The sequence below is a fragment of the Delphinapterus leucas genome, chromosome 7 (genome assembly GCF_059928025.1).
Source record: "Delphinapterus leucas isolate spDelLeu-1000000601 "Yukka" chromosome 7, BTC_Dleu_Yukka2, whole genome shotgun sequence".
Classification (NCBI taxonomy): domain Eukaryota; kingdom Metazoa; phylum Chordata; class Mammalia; order Artiodactyla; family Monodontidae; genus Delphinapterus; species Delphinapterus leucas.
The window spans coordinates 71,369,739-71,386,221 of NC_143135.1; the positions used below are offsets into that span (position 1 = coordinate 71,369,739).

At 37.0% G+C, this 16,483-nt stretch overlaps 1 protein-coding gene and 1 non-coding gene across 18 annotated transcripts in view; both read right to left on the bottom strand.

Annotated features, from left to right (window-relative positions):
* MTMR2 (myotubularin related protein 2) overlaps positions 1–16,483 on the bottom strand; it is a 137,767-nt gene that overhangs the window by 70,308 nt on the left and 50,976 nt on the right. The window contains exon 3 of one of the 17 annotated variants that reach the window (XM_089915426.1): positions 6,938–7,066. The exons of 15 other annotated variants lie outside the window; for them this stretch is intronic. In XM_089915426.1, coding sequence (XP_089771552.1) covers positions 6,938–7,066 — 129 coding nt within the window. Of the gene's footprint in view, positions 1–6,937; positions 7,067–16,341; positions 16,384–16,483 lie in introns of all 17 variants that reach the window. One more of the 17 variants, XM_089915436.1, reaches the window with a different exon arrangement.
* Positions 6,806–6,877, bottom strand: LOC149748767 (small nucleolar RNA SNORD36). Its single transcript, XR_016393979.1, has one exon. It is a non-coding gene; the product is annotated as a small nucleolar RNA SNORD36 (small nucleolar RNA).

Consider the following 16,483-nt stretch of genomic DNA (forward strand, 5'->3'; position numbering starts at 1 on the left):
TATATAGACTTCCTGGCTTCAAATCCTGACTGTGCTATATGTTAGCTAAGTACTCTTAGACAAGTGTTCAACTTCTTTATGCCTCATTTTTTCCACCTATAAAATGGTGATAAGTACAGTATGCCACAAAAGGGCTGTTATAACTTAAGTGAGTTAATACACTTAAAGCATTTACATCAGTGTTGACACAAAATATATACTTAATAAGTATTTTCTATTTATAGAAATAATAACAGTAAAATTAATAATAATAGTAAAAATTTAGACTAACAAGGTTGCCAGAATCTGGTAAGAATTTCTACTAATTATGAAAACAATTAGATCAAAAGATATGAATAATAACTAACACACAGTATACTGAAAAAAACAAACAAGGTTACACATGTGAAAGTTCACATAAAGGGAATCTGCTTTATCCTTTGCCCACTGTCTATCACTTGATTTGGAAATACAATGATTATGTCACTTCCAAAGCTGGGCACTAGTTCTCTATTGCACAGGTATACCTTCTTATAGTTGCTACAGTGTTGTTCCCCATGATTTCCTCTCTTTCTATATTTCTGTACTCGGAAGGAAGCTGCAAACCCCAGAAAATATGTGTGTTGTAGACAGGTGTGGAGAGAAAGGCAGTTCTGGCAGAGGCACAGGTGCATGACGAGGTACAATCTTCATAAGTAAAGCTTTGCAAAGTGAGAAAAGACACAGGGAAACGCATGCAAGCAGTGCATGTTGAGAATCATAGGCTCTCATATACTCTTGGACTAGAATGTCAGAGAACAAGACAATGAAGAGAAGCAAGATGGACAGCTTTGTTTGGAAAATCTGCACCAGATGACAGACTTTTAATAATAGGCATACACTGGAGGTTATACATGAACAACTCACTTTAGAGCTCAAGATATAGAAAGGAACTCAAACAAGTACACAAAGCAAGGCCAAGGGCAATCCAGACCCTTTGTTTACTGGCAAACACTGATTCTGAACCAATCTATCCTTAATGAAACAGAAGAGAAAAAAAAAAAATCGGGCCTAAAAAAAAAGATTGTTTGACAAGAAAAAGGTAGTATCAGCCTGAAGCTCAAAAAAAGAGCAGCTCTCTGAAAATATTCCTATAAGCATTAGTAGAAACAATGTATAAACTATATGGCATACCCAAAAGGAAACCAGCCTATCCCCTAGGAAACAGGAATAGAAAGGAGAGACTGAAACTAAGAGAAATGGGTAAAATAAGGAATTACTACAAAAAAATTTAAATGTAACAGCAGAAATAAAATCTGTGCTGGAGTTAATAAAGAACTGAATGGATTATTCAGAAGACAGCATTTATGTACAGGGCAAACGTGAAAAACCCTCTAATAATTTGTAGAAAAGAACAGACATAAAAATCATGAGAGAAGATGATAACCAATAAAAGAATTCTATTCCCTAAAGGAAAAAATTAAAACAGGATAGAAGCAACAATCCAATATGTAACTGAAGAACATGCTTTTGAAATGAGTAAAGATTTTCTAAGTTTGCTGATCGAAATAGTTTATCATGTTCCACATAAAAATCAGTGAACAGACATATATGGGTGTATCTCAGCAAAAATTTCTGAACTGTAATTAAAAGACAAACTGTGAAAATATAGACAAAAATGTTTAGAAAGAGAAAGAATTTACATACAAAAGCAAAATCAGGCTACCTTCAAATTTCTCTGTAAAACCATATTCTAGAAGACAATAAGAAAATGTTATCAGATTCTTGAAGGAAAATGTTGTGACCTCTCTAATGTGGAAGTCATTCTCAGATATGCCAAGTCAACAAAAATGTAACCCACATGTCCTACTTTTGAAAAAAGAAAAAAATTACCCAAGGCAGTAATTAAGGTGAAAAAGGGGAATGAAAATTAAAACTTATATATAAGAAATTTGTGGTACCCAGTGAAGACAAGTTTTTTATATCCTAACTGCCTTCCAGCCAAAAAACACAAAAGAAAACCCATTTGGTGGCAGTAGCCACCATACTAACCTCTGAGTCTTAGTTTCATCATTTATATTATTACGGTAATATTAATATCCACCTTACAGGCTTGTGAATATGAAATGAGATAGCTGCATCATAAAGGGATTTGCAAGATGCTGTTAAAATATAAGAAATACTTATTATTCACTTAAGAGAAGCATCAACATAAATTTGCACTGTTTCTTCTCACAATGGCTTATTCACATGGTGCTTTATTCCTCTGCTCTAAAATACACCGGGATTAATATTTGAGACAGCATGTCATAAAGGTAACCATATATCTCTCTAACTCTTGACCTACTAACTTCTAGACTTAGCTACAGAATAGCAAGCATCTTACTATTCTAAAGAAAGCAGCAAGAGAAGTGATGCTAGCTCCATGGTAGCATAAGGCATCCCTCATTTTCATTGTCCTTTAACTTCTAAAATTTGGTATCTATCCATGAACAAAAGTGTCCCCATGGGAGCTATGGAATCCAGCACCATATGCCGAGGGACCTAGAAGGAGTCTCCCCCACCACTGCATCGTGTAAAAAGCAGACAGAACCTGATACAGGCTGTAGAACCAGCAGGAGCCTGTGAACTGACTCCAACCCCTCTTAACTGCGGTACCTGGAAAACAATGACATGAGCAAATATCCACAGATGAGAAAGGCTTTATGGAAGTTCAGGTTTCTAAAGAAGTTCCAGCACTCCAGTGGGAACAACAACAACAAAATAACAAGTCTGGACCCATTAGGGTAAGAGGACCTTTGCCAGTATCACCCCTCCCCCCAAGGTGGCACAGCCTGGAGAAAAAGGTTTGGAATCCCTCTGGGGAAAAGGGAAAACAATGAGTAAGCACACAGCTTTCCCAGCTGTGGGGACACTGCTAAAGAAACCCGCCTCTCTCCCACAGCCTCAGAGTATTATTAAAGCAAGAGCTCCGTGACTGGGGGAAGGGAGGAGTTCAGGGAAGAGGCAGGTAAGAATACCAGAGGGCATTAAATGGATGTGGTTCTCTGCATTCTAGACTCCAGGAGGAAGGCCACCATGAGTCACTGGAAAAACTTCATCCAAAGATCCCCTAATCTGACCCACCAGAACTCCCAATTCCCCAAAGGCCACATCCAGACCGTCCCCACTCTGCAGCCAGCTCCTTGTTCACATTTCCAAGGGCAACAACAGTGAGAGTAAGCTCAGGTAGACAGGGAGTGTACATAGAAAACAAGCCAGGGTCTATGGGAAAGAGAGAAACCACAATCTTGAGCTGTAGCGCCACCCTCTGGAAAATGAAAGGGAGATTAACCAACAGCTAGCCTGGGTCACAGTAAGATTTAGAGAAGACATACAAGCTTAACAATTCTGCCACCAGAGGGAGCAAGAAGCGTGGAGCTGATGTACCCATACAAGGTCACAGAAAGTCCCAGAACACAAGTAGGATCAACAAAAAGTATCTCTCAGCTAGTAAAGATTGGAGGAAGCAACTTACTTCAAATGCCAAAACAGCAATGTAAAACTACAAGGAACATGAAGAATAAAGGAACTGTGACATTACCAAAAGATCATAATTATCCCCCAGTAACTGAAGGCAAAGACACAGAGATCTCTGATTTATCCAGTAAAGAATTCAAAACAGACATTTGAGGAAACTCAATGACCTACAAGAAAATAAAGAGACAATTTAACAAAATCTGGAAAACAATACATGATCAAAATGAGAAATAAACAGAGACAGAAATCATTAAAAGAACCAAACATGAATTCTGGAGCTGAAGAATTCAATGAATGAAATGAAGAATGCAAAAGAAAGCATCAACAACAGAACAGAGCAGTCAGAAGATAAGAATCCATGAGCTAGAGGATAGGAACTTTGAAATAACACAGTCAGAGGAGAACAAAAAAGAAAGAATGAAAAAGAATAAGGAGGGCCTACATGATCTATGGAACACTATCAAAAGAATCAATAGCAGAATCATTGGAGTTCCAGAAGGAGAAGAGAAAAGAAAGGGGGAATAAAGCTTATTAAAAAAAAATAATGGCTGAAAACTTCCCAAACCTGGGGAGAACGTTGGACACTGAAGTTCATAAAGCTAATAGATCCCCCATTGTTTCAATTCAAAATTATTTTCTCCAAGACACATTATACTCAAACTGTCAAAAATCAAAGACAGGGCTTCCCTGGTGGCGCAGTGGTTGAGAGTCCGCCTGTCGATGCAGGGGACACAGGTTCGTGCCCCGGTCCGGGAAGATCCCACATGCCGCAGAGCAGCTGGGCCCGTGAGCCATGGCTGCTGAGCCTGCGCAGGAGGGGTCACAACAGTGAGAGGGCCGCGTACCGCAAAAAAAAAAAAAAAAATCAAAGACAAAGAAAAAATCCTAAGAGCAGTAAGATAAAGATTGTAAACTACAAAGGAACCCCCATTAGGCTATCAGCAGATTTCTGAGCAGAAACCTTTCAGGCCAGGAGAGAGTGGAATGAATGATATATTCAAAGTGCTGAAAGGAAAAAATTGCCAGCTAAGAATACTCTATCCAACAAAGGTATCCTTCAGAAATGAAGACATTTCCACATGAATAAAAGCTAGATCAGCCATATAAAATTATCACCACTAGATCTACCTTACAAAAAATGCTGAAAGGAGTTCTTCAAGCTGAAATGAAAAGACACTAATAGTAACAAGAAAATATACAATTCACTGATAAAGGTAAATATACAGTGAGGTTCAGAAAATTCTAATTCTGTAATAGGATGGTGTGTTAACCACATAACTTTCAACATTATATAGTTTAAAGGAAAAGACTATTAAAAATAACTAGAGCCAGTATAATTTCTTCATGAATACACAATATAAAAAGAGGTAAATTTTAACACTAAAAACAGAAAGTTCAAAGCAATCCCTATCAAAATTCCACTGGCATTTTTCAACAGAAATACAAAAAAAAAACCCTAAAATTTGTATGAAACCACAAAAGATCTTGAATAGCCAAAGAAATCTTGAGAAAGAACACAGCTGGAGGCATACTTCCTGATTTCAAACTATATTACAAAGCTATAGTAGTCAAACAGTGTGGTACTGGCATAAAAAATACACATAGATCAATGGAACAGAATAGAGAGCACAGAAATAAACCCACTCATCTATGGTCAATTAATTTATAACAAAATTGCCAAGAATATGTAATGGGGAAAGGACAGTCTCTTTAACAAATAGTGCTGGGAAAACTGGACAGCCAAATGCAAAAGAGTGAAAATAGACTCCTGTCTTACACCATACACAAGAATCAACTCAAAAGGAATTAAAGACTTGAATGTAAGACCTGAAAGCATAAAATTCCTAGAAGAAAATATAAAGGATAAGCTCCTTGACATCAGTCTTGGCAATGATTTTTTGGATTTGACACCAAAAGCAAAGGCAAAAAAGCAAAAATAAACAAGTGGGACTATATCAAACTAAAAAGCTTCTGCACAACAAAGGAAACCATCAACAACAAAAAAGGACAGCCTACCAAATGGGAGAAAATATTTGCAAATCATATATCTGATAAGGGGTTAATACTGAATATATAGAGAATTGATACAACTCAATAGTGTGTTTGGAAATGTTTATAATAAAATATGGGGGGAGTGGGGAGAGTAAGGATTTTAAACTTGACCAGTCATGTTAAGGAAAACCACTGCAGGTTTCTGATAGAGGTAAACGGCATGGTCATAAAGGTGCACAAAACTGTATATGATAAAGATGAAAGGATAATAATCTAGGACAGAAATATCAAAATCCTGGATTAGTCTGTGGTAGGAGAAATAAAGATGCATATGAAATAGCTTGTTGGAGGAAGCGATCAAATTTGACCCTAGGTTTATTTAAAAAAAATACAAGCAATTATTGAGTAATACAGGCTGCTTTTTACTTGAAGAGAATTGCATTTCAGATATGTCAGTAATGAAAAAAGAAATGCAGATTAAACAAAGAAAGGAGTTAAGGTCAAAACAAGAGGTCAACTCAGAAACACCAGAGTCCTACCTTCCTAAAATGACAGTAGAGAAACTAAGACAGCAAAGCCAGACAGATTCATTAAGTTTGTCAGCATTCACATGGAGCTGTCTTCAGCAGAGAAAGAGTTATATAACCCTCAGATATGAGAGGAAGAGAGAAATTCCCCCCAGAAGAAACCCCCTGGAATACATAAAACACTTTCTCATACTGGACCAAAGTCATGTTACTAAGTGGCTATCCATTCTGTTACTATCAGACGCATTAGATGCTGGCCTGCCTCAAAAGCTCTGGCTATATGCTATATCAATAGATAAGATTATATAAAATCTGCTCTTTACTAGCACCTAATACAATATTTAATCCTTTTCTTAACTATCAAGAAAAGTGTACTGATCACATTAAAATCTTACTGGTGGAAAAAAACACACAGATTGAAATGTATAATTTTTTATTCCTAAAACATAATTCAGTTTTGCTCTCTCCCAACCATGTTTTTTTTCCCCCCATTTTCTTCCATGCCCTCTTTATCAAACTATTTTCGAAATGCTCAGTAACTTTCCATGCAACTCTAACCTACCTCCCTTTCTCTCCTTCTCTCTGATCAGGAAATTACTATAAAGGAAATTCAGAAACCTTGTCTATAATGATGATCTGGAAGTTGGCAAGTTTATGGGTCAGTTTTCACATGGAATGTTAGATGACAGAAAGATTAGGAAACAATTTTTCTGAAATCTGCAAAACACTAAATTATAATCACCTGAAAGGGAAAAATGAGTCTGTAGAAGTTATACACTATCTCTCACAGCTTCTTTATGTACTAGAACTGTGAAGAAAAAAATGAACTTACTCTTCATTGGATAATTCTGTTAAAGAAAATTATTTTACATCAATTTCACTTTATTCTATTTTTATACTTCACTGACAAACCACAAAGTATGCAAATGAATCATACAAACCAAACTCTGAAGAGGCACAGACTGGCGTCTGGGATGGATCTTACTGGTTACATATTTGAAAGTACATCCAAATTCAAGCACAAGGAAGCCCGTTCTTTTTATAACACTGCCAAGGACACTGGTTTTCAGCTGAAACCACAATTAGTAAGATATGGATAATATTACATCACCATCAATGATTGAACAACAACAAAAAAAGGGCGAGTATCTACAGAGGAACAGTCTGGAAAGCATCACTTCATGCTATGGGTTGAACTGTGCCCCTCAATAAACACAGGTTGAGGTACTAACTGACAGCACCTTGGAACATGACCTTATTTGGAAACAGAGTCAATGCAGATGTAATTAGTTAAATGAGGATATACTGGATAGGGTGGACCCCTAATCCAATATGACTGTTGTCCATATAAGAAGACATCCCTAGAAGACACAGAGATACCAGGATAATGCCATATGAAGATGGAGGCAGAGACTGGAGTGATGGATCTACAAGGCAAGGAACACCAAGGATCGTTGGTCCTCCCCGGCAGCAAGAAAAGAGGTATCAAACAGATTCTTCCTCTGAACCCTCAGAAGTAACCAACCCTCTCAACACCTTGATTTTAGATTGTGAGAAAGAAACAAAAATCACTGTTTTTCAATCCTCTACTCTCAACACTTCTGACACCAGATGTGTGTTTTTTTCCACACCAAGTAATTCTCCAATTCTCAGCGGATACCAACTGGGTGCCCTATAATTCAGTTACTACACTATCACCCATAGTTAGTGCAGACTTCACATTGTAAGGGCTTAGTCCCACAAGACTGCCCCCTACTTCAAGCACTAATCTCAAGTCCCAGGTTGCCAACTGTACTTCTGACCAATCGTTCATAAATCAGGGGTTCCCACAACCCCTCCTTGGGTTCAATAATTTGCTAAAATGGTTCACAAAACTCAGGGAAACACCTTACCTACATTCGCCAGTTTATTATGAAGGACAGAACTCAGAAACAACCAGATGGAAGACCTACATATGGCAAGGAATGAGGTATGAGGCTGTGTGGAATTTCCATGCCCTGTCTGGGCATATTATTCTCCCAGAACCTCGAAGTGTTCACCAGTCTGGAAGCTCTTTAAACCCCTTCAGTAAGGGTATTTTTATGGATAAGGGTATTTTTATGGAGGCTTCATTACTTAGACATGATTGATTGAATTACTGGCCATTAGTGATTAACTAAACCTCCAGCCCCTCTCCCCTCCCCAGAGATGGGAGGGGGCTGAAAGTTCCAAACCTAATCAAAGGTGGATTCTCCTGACAACCAGGCCCCATCCTTAGGGGCTTTCCAAAAGTCATTCATTAATATAAACTCAGGTGTGATCCAAAGGGGTGTGTTATGAATAACAAAAGATGCTTTTACTTTTATCACTCTGGAAACAGAGACAAAAACTAAATATTATAACAAAAGATGCTCCTGTGGCTCTTATCACTTAGAAAATGACAAAAGTTTTAGGAGCTCTGACCAAGATTTAAGGATGAAGATATATATATATATATATATATATATATATATTTCTTATTACATACTCCAGAACTGTGAGAGAATAAATTTTTATTGTTTTAAGCCACTCAGTTTGTATATTCTGTTACAGCAACCCTAGGAATAACACACCTAATATCAAGAAAAATTTTCAAGTTTAAATCTTAAAATGCAAGGTGTTCATAACTGCCAAAACTTGGAAGCAACAGAAAAGTCCTTCAGTGAGTGAATGGATAAACAAACTGTGGTACATCAATACAAAGGAATATTATTTAGTGATAAGAAGAAATGAGCTATCAAGCCACAAAAAGATATGGAGGAATCTCAAAGGCATACTCCTAAGTAAAAGAAGCCAATCTGGCTATGTATTAGATGATTCCAACTATATGACATTCTGGAAAAGCAAAACTATGGAGACAGTAAAAAGATCAGTGGTAGTCAGGGGTTCAGGGAGAAGGGGGGGAGACAAATAGGTGGATTAAAGAGTGCTTTTAGGGTAGTTAAACTACTTTGTATGATACAGTAATGGTGGAAACATGTCATTATACATTTGTCAAAACCCGTAGACTGTACCACACAAAGACTGAACCCCAATGTAAACTACGGATTTTAATTAATATTATTATGTGTCAATATTGGTTCATCAATTATAACAAATGCACCACACTAATATGTAAATAGGATGTAAATAGGAGAAACTGTGGAGGTTGAGGAGGGGAATAACATAGGGCTGCAGGGCTTCCCTAGTGGCGCAGTGGTTGAGACTCCTGCTGATGCAGGGGACACAGGTTCGTGCCCCCGAACCGGGAAGATCCCACATGCCGCGGCATGGGCCCATGAGCCATGGCCGCTGAGCCTGCGCGTCTGGAGCCTGTGCTCTGCAACGGGAGAGGCCCGTACACCGCAAAAAAAAAAAAAAAAAAATAGGGCTGCAACTATTAAAAAAAAAATAACTTAGGACATTAAAATAACCACAAAAACAACTACCATTGGGACTTTCCTGGTGGCGCAGTGGTTAAGAATCCGCCTGCCAATTCAGGGGACACTGGTTCAAGCCCTGGGCCAGGAAGATCCCACATACTGCAGAGCAACTAAGCCCACGTGCCACAACTACTGAGCCTGCGCTCTGCTCTAGAGCCCGCAAGCCACAACTACTGAGCCCACGTGCCACAACTACTGAAGCCAGTGCACCTAGAGCCCATGCTCCGCAACAAGAGAAGCCACCACAATAAGAAGCCCACACGCCGCAACTAGAGAAAGCCCGCGCGCAGCAACGAAGACCCAACGCAGCCAAAAATAAATAAATTTTAAAAATTAAAAAAATAAACTACCATCTATGACCAATATCATTTCATAAAAGAAAGGAGACTTTTAAAACCAAAAAGTTAGAATGATATAATCCTGTGATAAAGAACACTTCTTCCCAGTAAAGGGTGGCTTATATCAATTTCTGCCAAAAACAAACAGAAGTAGATAGGTAGGTAGTTAAAATATTATCTCATTACTTTCATTTTACCTCATACACAGAAGACATCATCATGACCTGACCTGGTTAATACACTGCTTTTAGAAGATCATTATTCATTTACTGCTTATAATACCTTGAAAGAGCAGTAGTGTTTTTATTCCCATTTCTAAATGGGGTAATTGACCCTTAGAGAAGTTAAGCAACTTTTCCAAGGTGACAAATACCTCACAACAGCAGCTGAACTTGAACAGATGTATGACTGAACTAAGACTATGATCATGACATAATAGCATCCTACTGTAACTGTACAGCAAGCAAGTGATACGATGGATCAGAGGCTGAGAAAGAGATCACAACCAGAGGTAAAGATATGGGAGTCAGCCATAAAGTGACGATAGCTGAAGTTATGAGAAAGAAAGAGCATAAGGAAGACAGGAGTAGGGAGTTTGGGGGTGAGCAAGTGATGAAGGACATACTACGGTCACCTTGTTTAGCTGAGGAGAGAGGAACAGCAAGTAAACAAAGGAGGGGCAGTCCGATAGAAAAGAAGTGAACCCATAAATTGTCACCAGGTTTGAAACCTGGAGTCATCATCTTTGACTCCTCTCTCCCCCAATCTGCAATACTCAGGCAGCTTAAACACATTACGTCCACATAAATATTTTTTCAAACCTGTCCTTTACTCTGCATTGTCATTACCCTAGAGCATGCCCTTTATCAATTTTTACTTGGAATTGTACAAACAGCCTCCAAACATATCTCCCTGTTTTCATTCTACCTGCCTCTAATTAATACCCCTCTTCATGTATCCGCGGCTTCTTCTAGACCTCCCCCAACAATTCCCAGCAAATGGAAACTTAAACACACTCTTCTGTCCTGAATTTTTTAATCTATCTTGAACACATTTTCATATCCACATATGAAAATCCATTTTTTCTTTCCAAATACTACATAGTATACAATTGTAAACACATAATTTATTTAAACATCCCCCTAAGCAAAAAACATTTCTATTGTTTCCAGACTTTTGTCATTACAAATTTGAGAATCAACTTGTCAAGTCTTAACCATATTATCTACAAAATAAGCAAGAATTAAACTCTGAACAATATTGAGCCTTTCTATCAAAAAACAATGTATGACTTTCCATTTATTTAAGTATTCTTTTATATTACTCAGCAGAGTTTTAAAGTTTCTTCATATAGTTTCTTCCTATATCTTAAGTTTATTCCTGGATATTTTATATTTTTAATTGTTATTATAAATAGGACCTTTCCCTTCCTGATATTTATAAGTATTTTTGTAATAGAAAGCTGTTGATCCTTACATATCAATTTTGGCTTTTAGTATGCCTTGTAATGTTTTGCTGAAAGTTGGACATGATGCACCAGGTAAAAAGAGCTGAGATAAACAGGCCCCTAATGATGTCATGGTGAGGTGAGGAGGTGGGAGGGGAAATGTTCTATAGTCCTATGCCTGAATCCCATAGTCCTCTGTCTTTTAGTGAGCTTGTGCCCCTGCAGTGTGATGTTTACAAGTGCTTCTTTGTCCCTCCACCCCTCCCACCCCTAGACAGGACAGGTTGGCTAGAGGGTGCTGAAGTCTGTATTTCTCTTCTCCCATGGGGAAGGTTAGAGGAGGTGGAATTGGGTATTTCCCTTCCCCCAGGTCAGTTAGGCTCTCACAAAGCCCATAGGCTGGGCTAGTAAAATAGTTTCTTTTGAGGGCAGGCCTTGTTAAGAAGAACAGAATGTTCTGGACATTTTCAAAATAGCCGCTTTTCCCCTCCCTCTGCCAGAAGCAAAAGAGATTTTTCTCAGTCTTCACAATGAGAACCTGGTAGGGCTCCTTTAGGTAAAACTCACAAAACTATGAAGGCCCCCCCTAAGACTGGGACCCCCTTGAGTATTTAACTCTCAGTCTTGTCCACGCTGATCTGCCAGCAATTTGTCAATTACAGTTTAAGTTGTCCTGCCCCTTACTGGTTCCAGAGACAGTTTCTGCTGACGTTTCTGTTCTGCCTGTCTCTCTAATTTGGGAGACAGCCATTTGTCCTGTGATCTCAATTCTCTGGTGGATCTAAGAAGAGTTAAATTTCAACGTTTTGGCTTTTCACTTGTTTGTTAGGACAGATAACTTCCAAGCTTCTTTTTGTAAGCAGTCACCTGATTAGCCTTTTGTTTCTAATAATTTTCATTTGATTTTCTTAACTTCCAGGTAAAAAGAATGCTCCTTTTCAGTAATATGCCTCCAATGTACAGTTGTCCCTTGGTATCCACAAGGGATTGGTTCCAGGACTCCCACTGGATACCAAAATCTGAGGCTCCTCAAGGCCCTTTTATAAAATGGTGTAGTATTTGCATATAACTTATGCAAATTCTTCCACATACTTTAAATCAATTCTAGATTACTGAAAAAAATTCTAATAAAATGTAAGTGCTATGTAAATAGTTGCTGGTGAATGGCAAATTCAAGTTCTGTTTTTTGAAAATTCTGGAATTTATTTCCCCAAATATTTTCAATCCGCAGTTAGTTGAATCTGCTGATAAGGAACCTGTGGATTCAGGGGGCAGACTATATTTCTCTAATCTAACTGCATCAGACAGTACTTATAAAGAATGCTAAATAACACAGGCATGATAGTAGGTACCCTGTCTTGTTCTTTAATGGGACTACTTCTAATGTTTTAGAAGGCACAATGCTTAAGAAGTATTTACCTATTCCCTTCTAATTAAAAGTTCTAAAAACCTGAAACAGGTTAAATTTGGTCAAATACTCTTTATTAAATGCCTTTTCTGCATATATAAAGATAATTATGTGGAACCCTCTCTGTCTTGTAAAGGAAGTTATATCAGCAGCACTTTTACTATGCTTAGCTTTGAAGTGTGAAACATTCTCTACTCCAGTGTCAGGATCATGTTAATAAGTGTTCTACCTAATTAAATATACTTTAGGCACAAACACTTTCTTTATCTCCTTACTATCAACTGAATATAGTCACTATTATTCCTGCTGCATCATGACTATATTAAATATACTTTTATGTTTATCAATTTTTCCATACATTCTAATTTTTTAATAATCTCTATATATGTTTCTATTATAATTATTTGGCTCTTTTTACTAAAACTCTTAACAGAGTTAATTCAGAGCTTTTATTCTTTTAAGCGTTAAAGGGGTTAATAATACCTGCAATATAATCTGCAAATCACATCAAAATAATTACAAACCCAATAAACATGCTATAGACTACTCAACAGTGTAGCATCTAAGACCCTACTTACTATAGCTTAGCCAACTGCTGACATCATGAACTTGTGGTGAGTAGAGTTGAAGAGCTTTTACTCTGATAACCAATCTTGTAACTGTAAAAGTTCTAGGTAAAACTTTTAAGGAAGATTCTTTTGTGTACCAAATACTAAGAGTAATGGTGACAGTAGTAGAGGCACTGGTGATTTTTATTTTTTCCTTAATCCTATTTCTACTTCCCACAAATTAGTACACTGTACTACTTTTATAATAAAAAAAAAACCTCTCAAGGTTATTATAAAAGATACAAAATTTTACAAATATGAGTCAGGTAATTTTTGAGAGAAAAGTTTCAGTAAAATGGAAATAATGAGGGTGTGGTCTGAAGTCATTTCTCTATTAAGCATGGAAATGAGACAACAGTGAACATTTCCAAGTGTGATGAAGGAATTGAATTAGTGACTGTCTCTCTTCCAAATTTTCCTCATACAATTTCTTCAAAGTTTTTTCAACATTGTTCTCTCTCTGATTTTTATCTAAATATCTCCCATCAGAAAAAAAAAGATCATAATGAGCTAGAAGGGTCAGAGATGGGACTGAGTCTATGATAAACGGGCTGACCATAATTTGTTTCACTGAAGAGGAGAAGTACATTCCAGATGTGTGAGTGAGTGCTCATGAATGGAACTGTGAATGAGCACATATTGTGTAAGGGACTAAAAGAAGAATCCCTATCTATCGGGGTGGGATTACACTTGGGGACAGTTAGAGATACAGTGTGATAGTTGTGATGGGATCAAACACACAGAACCCTGAACACAAGGTTTAGAAGTCTGAACTCACTAAGAAACGGGGATCCCCTTGAAGAATTTTTAAACAGGGTATCACATATGGAAGTGATGTCAGAGGAAAATTAGCCTTATGGTAGTGCATTAGCTGCATCAGACAAAGACAAGCCTATCAGATATAAGAACTAGGGGACTGTTAACAATGGGAAGTAAAGGGGAAATGAGCATTTTTCAAAAGATATGACATTCTGTTAAAAGAGAAAGTAACTTTGTATTTCTCATTCTCTTCAACTGATTAGTCAAAACACTTTTCCTGGGTACCTTCCACATTCCAAATATGGAGTTCTAAGGATACAAGACAGGACAACAGATATATCTTATCTGTATATATCTTATAGTATATTCTCTTTTTCTTTCCAGAACGTTTATTTTTCTTTAAATTCTTGTTTTTGTAAATGCCCTCCAAGTTTTTTCTTTAAGTACTTTATTTACTTATAATGTAAACTGCTTTAGAATGTTCTGCCCTTTCTGCTCCCAAGGTATACCTTTGTCATAGTACCTAACATATAATAATCATGGATTTGCTACCTCCTTTTCCACTGTACATATAGATTTTTCTTAAGTCTTCTGTATATACAATCATTCATAAATAATAAAAGTTTTGTTTCTTCCTTTCATTTCTTATATTATTTCTTCTTTTCCTATTTTACTGGCTAGGACTTCTAGCATAATGTTGAATAAAAGTGGTGATAGAAATCATCATCAGGTTTCGAAGTTCAAAGGAAATGCTTCTAACATCTTCCCATTAAGTATGAGGCTTACTGTGGAGTTTGGTGGATATCCTTTATTTTGCTAAGATGTTCTTTTCAATTCCTAGGCTCTAAAGAGTTGATGTTGGTACGAGGGGTGGTGGTATTAATCATAATAAGTGCTAACTTCAATCAGTTTTGCTCTGGCTATTTAAATAACTATGTATAATAGACACTGTTCTCTGTTTACCTAACATCTGCTCTATGAGCCTTAAACTCATTCCAACTAGATTTGCATACTTACAGAATATGTCAATATTACATTCATGTACACACTCCAGGTAAGAAATAATCCAATTATCTCTGACCTTTGGTTCATAAAGAAATATGAACAATATAACACAAATTTTGAAAGGACAATCACACTTGCTTGATTTAAGCCCATTAAATATTTCAAGGGCAGATGGTTAAGAACAAAACCCAAAATATTATTATCTTTTATCTCATATATATTTATGTATACATAAACTATATAAATATATATATATATATATATATATATATATATTCTGAGATCAAAGAGGCCTTCTAAAATAGAGATAAAAAACAAAGAATAGGGGCTTCCCTGGTGGCGCAGTGGTTGAGAGTCTGCCTGCCGATGCAGGGGACATGGGTTCGTGCCCCGGTCCGGGAAGATCCCACATGCCGCAGAGCGGCTGGGCCCATGAGCCATGGCCGTTGACCCTGCGCGTCCAGAGCCTGTGCTCCGCAACAGGAGAGGCCACAACAGTGAGAGGCCCACATACCACAAAAAAAAAAAAAAAAAAATACAATTTCATTTTAATATTTGATTTTGAATTGTAGACAAACATCCATATAAGTGCCATATCACAGGCATCAACAAAGGAAAGGGGGTACTGCGTAGCCTGACTTGTACCTTATCTTTTAATCACCACCATTTAAGGAACATACTTCGCTTAAAGCCCAATGCTCTACTAATTACTATTTATACTATTAAATAGTATAAACACTAATTAAAATTTATACTATTTATAAATAAATAGAGTTGCGCGTTTGAATTTTAAAATCCTGTATTTCATGGGATTTTAGTCTTCAGTGAGCAAATAAATCAACCAAACACAAATTCCCTAGGTTCTTAATTCTACTGTCAAACTTTAAAAATATGTTCTTATTAAAGAAAGTCTGATTTTAAAAATTGCAAATTTATTTTAAAATAATTTATTAAAAATTCTATACGAAAGGATTTTAAGTTTTTTAAATGAAATTAAATAGGCTGCACTACCAAGTGAAGAACAAATGAAGCAAAGAGAAAACCCTAATGTTACTGAGGATTCAATTTATCAAGCCTAAGTTTGTGCTCAACTTTTTAGAAATACATCTACTGGATTAAATCTGTATATGACTTTTTCCACAACAAACAAGGCTCACAGGGTGAAAAAGTACCACAAATAGAATTCCACCTGAGTAAATAAAAGTTCAAGATATCTAGAACAGTCCACTACCCCCACTGATTTTCCATTCTGCTTTACGGATGTAGGAGCAAAGAATCTTGCTTGACTAAGAAATTCACAACAGAAGCTTTCACAGCTGTTACTCCACTACAACACTAACCTTTCAGGAAAGTGTCACTTCATGGTGCCTGCAGCAGAAAACCTATACAATTCAATTTAATAGTTTTAATGAAGCAGGATTAGCTTTTCAATGCATTATGTTCTTTACACTTCTATTTAAAAGTTGTTACTGGGGCTTCCCT